Genomic DNA, 10,403 nt, shown 5'->3' with positions numbered 1-10,403 from the left:
CGGGCTTCACAGGTTCCTTAGGAATGCTGCTTTATCTAACTGCCAGAAATTCTATTGTCCAGGTTGAGTTCATTTCTGGATATTTGGACTGCCTTTTGGAGTTTGGTGGGGAAACCATTAGGGAAAAAAGAACTGTTCCAGGCAAAATGTACTGCACTAAGCAAGACTTACTGGGTGGTTGTTAGGATAGCACGAGGCTGTTTCTACTGAGACAAGGAGTCAGCAGACTTCTGAAAACTATAGACTGTTCAGTTACCGAAGAGGCTGAATCCCACAACAGTCATCCATCTTGGTGTCTTAAGTGACTCCATCTTGGGCCAAAGATCGGCACCAACCTAACACCTCTTGTGTCAACTTTCCCAAGTGCTGGCATTATAGGTGTGTACCACCAGACTTTTGAGTCTGCCTGTATTTAGAGTAGGGTAGCAGGTTCTCTTTTTTTGTAAACCAGGCTGGCCTCAAACTCAGATATCCACCTGCCTCTGCCTCCTGAGTGCTGGGATTAAAAGCTTATGCCACCACCGCCCAGTTTATGATGTTTCTCTGCTTATTTTTTGTCTGTAAAAGCATGTAGTAAGGGGGACTGGAGCGTTGTCTCAGTGGTTAAGAGCACTGCCTGCTCTTCCAAAGGTCCTGAGTTCAATTCCCAGCAACCACATGGTGGCTCACAACCATCTGTAATGAGGTCTGGCGCCCTCTTCTGGCCTGCAGGCATACACACAGACAGACTATTGTATACATAATAATAAAAAACTATTTTAAAAAAGCATGTATTAAGGTTCAAGCCAAGCTTGGTAGTACATGTCTTTAATCCCAGCACTTGGAAGGTAGATGGAGGAGAATCTTTGAGTTCTAGGCCAGCCAGGTCCTCATAGTGTGTTCCAGGACGGCCAGAGCTACACAATGGAATCCTATCTCAAAAAACAGACAAAATTTTTCAAATCAGACCCAATGTCTCTTGTGTGAGAGGCCTAAGGAAATCTATGAATGACTAAAATGTTCCAAATGACAAAGAATGTAGTTTTCGGACAAAGAAACAACTGAAGAATCAAAACACAAGTCATGCTGGGCATGGTGGTGCACACCTTTAATCTCAGCACTCAGGAGATGGAGGCGGAGGCAGGTTGGTCTCCACATTTGAGGCCAGCCTGCTTTATATAGCTTCTTCCAGGTCAGCCAGGGCTGCACAGTGAGACCTTTTCTCAAAAATAGCAGCAACAGCAAAAACACCCACAAGTCACACAGAGACACATGAAAGCTAGACTATGGTTTGGTGAATTCTCTGGTGTCGGACAAGGTGTGTACTCTGTCTAAATCTTTCACCACACTGAAGACATTTATAAGGTTTTTCTCCCGTGTGAGTTCTCTGGTGTTTAATGAGGGTTGCACTCTGAGTGAAGCTTTTCCCACAGACAAAACACACATAGGGCTTCTCTCCCGTGTGGATTCTCTGATGCTTAAAGAGGTCTGAGCGCTGTTTGAAGCTCTTCTGGCAGTCCTCACACTTGTATGGTCTCTCCCCTTTATGGAGTCTCTGATGTCTACAAAGGCTAGAGATATGAAAGACCTCCCCACACTCCTCACATTTACAGTACTTCTCGCTGGCATGGGTCCTCTGATGCCGAGTGAGGTGCGAGCTCTGCCTGAAGCATTCCCCGCACTCTGGGCAGGCATACGGCTTCTCACCTGTGTGTGTCCGCTGGTGTTTAACAAGGGCAGCACTCTGGCTGAAGCTTTTCCCACATGTTTGGCACTGATAGGGCTTCTCACCTGTGTGGGTCCTCTGGTGTTTAAAAAGATCTGAGCACTGTCTGAACCTCTTCTCACAGCTGTCACACTTGTAGGGTTTGTCCTCACGGAGCCCCAAACTACTGTCAACAGAGTTGTGAGGTTTTGCTGTACAGCATTTCACACGGAAGCCTTGTTTGTGGTCACTCCCGTGTGCACCAGTGGCACTGAGACTCTTTGCTGTCTGGATGTGCTGACCAAGGCCAAGGCTGGCACTGTTCCCAAATTCGTGACTCTCAGAAACCCCTTCCTTGGACACACCGACGAGAGGAGGGATGGCAGTGCGTCCTTGCTCTTCAGGAGAACACTGGAGATGCAACAATACAGTGTCTTTCGGCAGCTTTTCTTCCCAGTCCTCAACGGCATCAGCACACTTGGTAAATAGTGGGACCTTTCCCTGGGACACTTCTTGCACCCATGCCTGTGATTCTGCTTCCTTTAAAGTTTCTTGCTTTGGAATCCAGTCTGTGCTTGAAGCTCTGGTTTCCAAGCCTGAAACATGAAAACATAAGCTGCTGTTATCTCTCGCCTGTGTCACAGGGAAATAGAAATGCTGGTAAAGGAAGCACCTCTAACCCACTTCTAAGTGGTCCTCCCCACCTCCTTGGATGAAACTGAATGAGCCCATCAGGGGCATCTACTTTGGCTGTACAGGCAAATACCCTGCCTTCCTTTTGTACTTTCGCCTACAGATACCAAGCCATTCTTCCCTGGTCCCACTGCATTGCTACAGACTGTATACTAAGAAGAGGTAGAACTGCAAAAAAATGTCAGGGCAGGCTGTTGCCTTTATTCCATGAATATGGGATGGATTAACGCAAGAAAGGCTCTCCATGGTGAGCTACAATGAACATCGGTGGTAATTCCGAAGTCTTGAAGGCAAGGTCTCAGTGGGAAGGCAATCTAGGATTAGTTGAAGGTCTATAAAAATTGTCCTCTGGCCAGGTAGTAGTGGCGTAGGCCTTTAATCCCAGCACTCGGGAGACAGAGGCAGGCGGATCTCTTGAGTTCGAGGCCAGCCTGGTCTACAAGAGCTAGTTTCCAGGACAAGCTCCAAAAGCTACAGAGAAAATCTGTCTCAAAAAAAAAAAAAAAAAAAAAAAAAACCTGTCTTCTGGCCTCTACACATACACCCATACTATACACATGTTTGCTCTCACAACCCCATAAAAATGGGGAGGGTACATCAGATCCCACCTGTAGCTGAGGAGCTACTGGTAACTAATCACTGCCGGAGGAAGCCAGAGTGATTTTTCTTCAAGAATGTAGCCACTGTTTTTTTGTTTGTTTGTTTGTTTGTTTTGTTTTGGGTTTTGTTTTTGTTTTTTTTTTTTTGTGTGTGTGTGTGGCTTTTCGAGACAGGGTTTCTCTGTGTAGCTTTGGAGCCTGTCCTGGAACTAGCTCTTGTAGACCAGCCTGGCCTCAAACTCACAGAGATCCACCTGTTTCTGCCTCCCGAGTGCTGGAATTAAAGGCGTGCGCCGCCACCGCCCAGCATGAATGTAGCCATTGTTAAGTTGACCATGCTCTAATAAATAAACCCACACTCATGCACATGAAAACCCAAATTAAAATAAACACCACAAACTTGAATGTAGGAGGGGGCACTTTGGGAAGGTTTCCAAAGAGAGTGGGAAGAGGAGAGGAATGTAAAGAACATGCTGGGAAAAACAAGGGTTCCAGAGAGTAGGATAGGAATGGGGCATTCTGGGAAGAAGGGTTTCAGAGCAAGTGGGAAAGGGTAAGACAGGAATGGAAGTCGATTCTGATCAAAGTACATTAGATGTATGTATGAAATTATCAAAGAACAAGTACAAAATTATTAGAGGCCAGGTGGAGTGGCACACATTCATAATTCTGGCACTTGGAAGGCAAAGCAGGAAGATCTCTGTGAGTTCAACTAGTCTGGTCTACGTAGTGAGTTCCAAGCCAACCAGAGTTACATAGTGAGACCCTGTCTCAAAAACCCAACAACAAAATATTCAAAACAAACACATGCACACAAAATAAAATACAGACAAACCTTGTGTAGGTCACAAAAGAAATCCTAAGGCTCTTAACCCATGTTTGTGAATGGCAAACTAGCTCACAGATCATAGAAAACTCAGCTATTAATCCTGACAACAGCCTATGAAAGAAAAGCCTCAATTGAGGAACCAGGCAAATCAGATTGGCCTGTGGGCTCTCTGTGGGGAACTACTTTGATTCTTAATTGATGTAGGAGGGCCAACCCACTGTGGGAGGTACCATTCCTAAGCAAGATGGTTTTGAACTATGTAAAAAAGCTACGTGATGGGGATGATGAGACAACTCAGTGGGTAGAAGCACCTGACAGCTGGTTTGATGATCCTCAGTATACACATGGTGGAAGGAAAAAACTTGCTCCTACAAGTTGTTTTCTGATCTACACACACAACACATAAATAAAAGATTTAAAAGAAAACTTAACTGCTGCAAAAAAAAGAAGAAGAAAGAAAGAAAGAAAGAAAGAGAGAGAGAAGGCAGGAAGGAGGGAGGGAGGGAGGGAGGGCGGGCAGGCAGGCGGGCAGTGATGGCGCACACCTTTAATCTCAGTACTTGGGAGGCAGAGATAGGTGGATCTCTATGAATTCCAGGACAGGCTCCAATGCTACAGACAAACCGTCTCAAAAAAAAAAAAAAAATCAAAATCAAAAACAACAACAACAACAAAAAACCCAAAAACAAACAAAAAATGCTAGCTGAAGCTAAGCCAGCTGCAAACAGCATCCTTCCCCATTCTTGCTATTCTGCACTGGCTGTGAAATAATGAGTTCCTCAGTCAGAGGCAAGGCTGTGGGAACTAGCAAGGGGGGTCTGCTTTCAGATTCCTGCCTTGACTTGTCTCAATGATGAACTGTGACCTGGTCTTGAGAGTCAAATAAGCCCTTTCTCCCCCTAAGATGCTTCTGGTCAGAATGTTTTCTCACAGCAACTGGTAGGAAACTGGAGCAGCCACCCTACAAGCCACACAACTCGTCAGAGAACAGCACGTACCAGGCAGAACTGTGCCGTCACGATCCTTCGTGCTCTCTCTGCAGAAACTCTTCCGAGCTGCGGCCAGCTGCTCCCACTCTTCCCAGGTCAGAGAGTCGGCCATATCCTTGTAAGTCACAAAGCCCTAGAACAAACAGCACAAGATCTCCCGTTCAGCACTTGCTGTCACTGCGAACACTTCATTACTCTAAGGGAAAGCCAGTCTTTTTTTTTTAATATTTATTTATTTATTATGTATACAATATTCTGTCTGCTTGTATGTCTGCAGGCCAGAAGAGGGTACCAGACCTCATTACAGATGGTTGTGAGCCACCATGTGGTTGCTGGGAATTGAACTCAGGACCTTTGGAAGAGCAGGCAATGCTCTTAACCACTGAGCCATCTCTCCAGCCCCGGGAAAGCCAGTCTTTAGGGAGTAAGGAGCTAGTGTGAGAGTCAAGGAACAGCCACAGATGCGGAGTACCAAAGGGACCTGCTACTGATCACCTTCATTGTCAGTCTGACTGGACTTAGAATCACCCAAAACTAAGCTTCTGGACTTACCTGTGCAACATTTCCAGACAGATTTGACTGTGGGGGGAAGGCCAACCCTCGATAAGCTGATGCACTGGACTGAATGAAGGGAAAGGTGGCGAGGGAAATCAGCACTCACCTCCTTCTGCCTGCTAACTGTGAAGCCTGGTTACCAGCTACACCCTCTGCTACACCTTCCTGACTTCAGACTGTGATATTCTTAAATCTTTACCCAAATAAGCCCTCCCCTCAAGCTGATCCTGTCACAGCAGTGAGAAGAGTCACCATTCTCACTAGAGGGTCACAACCTCCTATAATCACGAAAAGATTTTCTGTGGATCATCTATGACAATTTGGGGAAGACACAAGCAAAATATTTTAGTTCTATCACTGTGACTTACAAAATGGACACTGGGGCTGGGATGTGGCTCAGTTCAAGAGCACTGGGCTGGCATGCACAGAGCTGAGTCCAACCCCAACATCACAGAAGCCAGCTGTGGCCGCAAACACTTGTAATCCCAGAACTCCATAGGTGGAGGCAGGGGGATCAGAAATGTTAGGGTCATCTTTTCTCTACATAGGGAGTTGTTCAGGCCAGCCTGGGCTACATGAGAATATGTCTCAATTTTCAGGTGGGGAGAGAAGAGACGTCTTAGGCGGAGGATGCGGATGCAGGGGCGTGTCCCTGGGAGCTTCAGCTCCTTAATCCTGACCCTTTTCTGCATCCCTACTCTGCTTCCTCGCTGCCAGGAAGCAAACATACCTGCTCCAGCATACTCTTCTGTAATGGTGCTCTGCCATACCCCAAGCCCAGAAACAATGAATTCCGCCGACCATGGACTATTAAATCCCAATGGATCTTGTGTTCCTTACGTTGTTTTAGGTATCTATCATAGCGACAAACTAAACACACTATGTATACATGTACAAGGCTAACACATGTATGCTTATATAGGCTGAGTTCCCTCTATCTAAAATGCTTGTGAGCAAAACTGTTCACAATGTCAGAATACCTCAGTTCAGCCAGGGATGAAATTAGTGATCCAGCATTTTCCTAATCCGAGATCCCAAAACTCTGAAGTGCTTGAGTGTTTGTCACCGACAATGAAATATAAGCCCAAATGTCTATAGTGCAGAGGAGGAAAAATTGCCTCTGAAATGGCTAAATCATGAAATGACATTTTGGGGGGAAGGACCTGGAAAATGTTTCAGTATTAACTTTTGAGGGACTGGGTTAAATTTTCAGGGTTTTTCAGAAGTTAAGTGCTTCCTGTTCTCCCAGGGCGACTGACCTGAGTCCAGCTGCCAGCACCTACACGGGGCAGCTCACAATAGTCTGTGTCCCCGGTTCCTGGGACCTAACGCCTTCTTCTGTGTTCCTTAGGCACACACATACACGTGGCACACATTCACACGCACAGTCACGTAAACAAAAACGCAAAAAAAAAAAAACGCAGGGCAGTGGTGGTGCACACCTTTAATCCCAGCACTCGGGAGGCAGAGGCAGGCGGATCTCTGTGAGTTCGAGACCAGCCTGGTCTACAAGAGCTAGTTCCAGGACGGGCTCCAAAGCCACAGAAAAACCCTGTCTTGAAAAACAAAAAGAGTCTTTTCACACTGACCATGATTGTGAATTGTATCCCAAAAGGCACGAGCAAGCTTAGTTTCAACGAGCTAGGCATCGCTGTGCACACCTTTAATCCCTGAACTTTGGAGGTGGAGTCAAGTGGATCTCTGTGAGTTCAAGACCAGTCTGGTCTATACAATGAGTTCAGGTCAGTTAGGGCTACACAGTGACTTAAAAAAAAAAAATAGGGCTGGAGAGATGGCTCTGAGGTTAAGAGCATTGCCTGCGCGCATTGCCTGCTCTTCCAAAGGTCCTGAGTTCAATTCCCAGCAACCACATGGTGGCTCACAACCATCTGTAATGAGGTCTGGTGCCCTCTTCTGGCCTGCAGGCACACACAGACAGAATATTGTATACAGGGGGCTGGAGAGATGGCTCAGTGGTTAAGAGCATTGCCTGCTCTTCCAAAGGTCCTGAGTTCAATTCCCAGCAACCACATGGTGGCTCACAACCATCTGTAATGAGGTCTGGTGCCCTCTTCTGGCTTGCAGACATACACACAGACAGAATATTGTATACATAATAAATAAATAAATAAATATTAAAAAAAAAGAATATTGTATACATAATAAATAAATAAATATTAAAAAAAATAAGAAAAATTTTCACAATCAGTAGTGTCAGGAGTATTACTCTATTTTTCCAAGGTGTCTTCCCACGGACTTAACATATTCTGATATATGAGCCTATAGATGTCACTCACACACGCGATTAAAAATGCCCAGAAGGCATTCAGAGCCCCTGAAACTAGAGTTGCAGGAGGTGGTGAGCCACCCTACGTGGGTGCTGGGAACTGAACTCATCCTCTGGAAGAGCCTCACAGGATCTTAAACGCTGAAACCATTTCTCTGGCGTCACCCAGAGCTCACCCGCATCTCACCTGTGGGGAGGCCCGGTCCAGTGCTCTTTGTAGAGTCCGCACCAACACCGCAGCCTCCTCCCCGCTCTCAGGGCAGAGGTCCCGCACGCAAGCCTGGAGCTCCTGCGGCAGGATGGTGAGGAACTGCTCCAGCACCAGCAGCTCCAGGATCTGCTCCTTGGAGCGCAGCTCCGGCCTCAGCCACCGCCGACAGAGCTCCCAGAGTCGGCTCAGCGCCTCTTCGGGTCCCGCCACTTCCTGGTAGCGCAACTGCCTGAACTGTTTTCGAGAAGTTTCGGGGTTCTGACAATCCCAGGGTCCGGAGGGCTTCTGATTTCCGGGTGAGTCCTCCTCCACTTTCACGGTACAAAGCTCGGCACCGAGCGGTGGCGCGGAGACCCCGGCACCCGTATCCATTGGAGTCTCTGGACCGTCCAGCTCGAACTTGTTTCTAGAAGGGCAAAACGTGGAGTACTGCCACTCTCTTCCACAAACGAGGCCCCAAAATAGCCCCTACCGACACAACAGACCCGCTAGCATGGCCTTTAGGTCTCACTTTAACTGGTGAAAGGGAGAAAAACAAACCCAGCCGGAAGTGCGTCATTATCCCCCGTGCAGTGGACGGACTTGTATTCCCAAGGTCTCTCTAAGCACCCTGGAGGACTAAGATGCATCTCGGTGGTTCGCCTTCCTATTTGCACTGGAGAGGCCACGGTCTAAAAAAAAAAAAAAAAAGTTGGGGAGTGGCGGGCGGGCGGGGGGCGGAGCCAGAAGGTGGTGGCAGCGCATGCCTGTAGCACTTGGAGGCAGAGGCAGGAGAATCTATGAGTTCGAGGCCAGCCTGGTCTACAGAGAGCGACCCAGAACAGCCAGGGCTACACAGAGAAATCCCATCTCAAACCAAAAACAAAATCAAAAAAGCAGAACAGAACAAAACAAAAACCAAAGAAACAAAAATAAAAAAGTAAAACGGGGGCTACACAGAGAAATCCTGTCTCAAAACAGAAACAAATAAAAGGGGGCTAGAGAGATGGCTCAGAGGTTAAGAGCACTAGGTGCTCTTATAGAAGATCTGGGCTCAGTTCTCGGCACCCACAACATGGTGCAGACTTAATAGTTGCTACCGGGCGGAGGTGGTACAAGCCTGTAATCCCAGAACTCAGGAGACAGAGGCAGGCGGATCTCTGTGGATTCAGCTTCAGCCTAGCATACATAGTGAGTTCCAGGACAGCCAGAGCTACATAGTGAGAGTATTTCACTATGGGGGTGGCGGGTGTGGTGGAATGGCGTGAGTGGGAGTAACATCTCTAATACACATTGTATGCACTGCAAACAGAGGCCAGAAGAGGGCACCAGATACCCAGGAATTAGAGTTACCGAAGGTTGCTAGCCATGAGAGTTTGGGGAATCGGATCCAGATCATTTGACAAGAGCAGCAAATGTTCCTAACCACTGAACCATTTCTCCAGCGCCTTATAACTCTTTATTTTATTCCCCATCTCCTTGGTGCTGAAGATGGAACTCAGGGATTTCAGAATCTCACCCTCCCTGAGAGACGCCCGCCCTGCTGTTCTACAGCATTGGGGTCTTTATTCTCTAGGTCTTCAGCTATTTGCAGAGGTTGCAATTCCACAGTAGTCTGTTTCAGTATGACCCTAGGAGTGACGACAGGAACTTTGATACTGCCTGTCGGTGGAAAGTGATCAAAACACAAGAGGAATAGATTATTAAATAAAGATAGGCATTTACGGTTAAGGGTAACCGGATTTAACAAAACTCCCCTTTTCTAAAGTGTGGTTTCTCCCCAGACAGCAGGCCGCCAGGCTCCTGGTATAATCTTAACTTTGCTGCATCTATTATTATTATTATTACTTTTTTAAAAGTCTGGTCAAGTTTAGTAGTGAGAAGAGAGCAAAGTGTGATCAATTGAAATACCCCCTACCTTCGGAATAGATCTCCTGTTGTCCTTTTTTTGTTTGTTTGTTTTTGTTTTTCGAGACAGCGTTTCTCCGCAGCTTTGGTGCCTGTCCTGGAACTAGCCCTTGTAGACCAGGCTGGCCTCGAACTCACAGAGTTCCGCCTGCCTCTGCCTCCCGGAATTAAAGGCGTGAGCCACCACCACCTGGTTCCGGTTGCCTTTTAACATTTAAAAAAAAAAAATTAATTTTCCTGATGCCAGCGCGGGGTGAGGGGCCATACACGACGACTTTGACTTCCATGACATTTGGATATCTCGAACCCAGGGATGGATCTCATGTCATCAGGCTTGGCAATAAGATAAATGTCAGTGAGCCGTCCAGTCCACTTGGTGCATCATCTTAATAAACCCTGGAGACCGAGGTGAGCGGCAGCCTTATTGGCAAGACTGTGTTGCTCTCGCGCGGCTTCTTGGGAGATGTAGTCCTGTGAGCCTCTGGATCGCGCCATTATAGGGCAGTAAAGAATCTCTTTGGGTAAGTTTGGAAAAATTCTATCACAAGGCAATGATAGAATTCAAAGGGTTATGAGCTGGCAACAAGGTGCAAATCAACTTTAGTTCCTGAGTGTGTGTGGTGGGGAAGTTGTTCTCGACCAATCAGACGCGAAAGAGTAGGGGCCCGC

At 47.0% G+C, this 10,403-nt stretch overlaps 1 protein-coding gene across 1 annotated transcript; it reads right to left on the bottom strand.

Annotated features, from left to right (window-relative positions):
* Positions 1-725: 725 nt before the first annotated feature.
* On the bottom strand, positions 726-10,280 carry Znf394 (zinc finger protein 394). Its single transcript, XM_041678008.1, has 5 exons — positions 9,745-10,280; positions 8,388-8,518; positions 7,824-8,253; positions 4,804-4,927; positions 726-2,280 (listed from the first exon to the last, which is right to left on the bottom strand). The coding sequence occupies exons 2-5, from the start codon at positions 8,474-8,476 to the stop codon at positions 1,259-1,261; spliced, it is 1,665 nt and encodes a 554-aa protein (XP_041533942.1). The 5' UTR covers positions 8,477-8,518; positions 9,745-10,280; the 3' UTR covers positions 726-1,258.
* Positions 10,281-10,403: the final 123 nt, after the last annotated feature.

Source organism: Microtus oregoni, unplaced genomic scaffold (assembly GCF_018167655.1).
Source record: "Microtus oregoni isolate MIOR12 unplaced genomic scaffold, Mior012 000029F_ref0000214, whole genome shotgun sequence".
Lineage (NCBI taxonomy): Eukaryota > Metazoa > Chordata > Mammalia > Rodentia > Cricetidae > Microtus > Microtus oregoni.
Note: the sequence above shows the minus strand (reverse complement) of the source record. Positions and strands in the feature narration are given on the sequence as shown.

Excerpts from the sequence above, each read along its gene's own strand:
- Znf394 (XM_041678008.1), bottom strand. The coding sequence starts at position 8,476 with ATGCATCTTAGTCCTCCAGGGTGCTTAGAGAGACCTTGGGAATACAAG. Across the intron at positions 8,254-8,387 it reads AATGACGCACTTCCGGCTGG|AAACAAGTTCGAGCTGGACG; the intron begins GTTTGTTTTTCT and ends TTGCCCTTCTAG. Across the intron at positions 4,928-7,823 it reads TGGACCGGGCCTCCCCACAG|GGCTTTGTGACTTACAAGGA; the intron begins GTGAGATGCGGG and ends TGTTTGTTCTAG.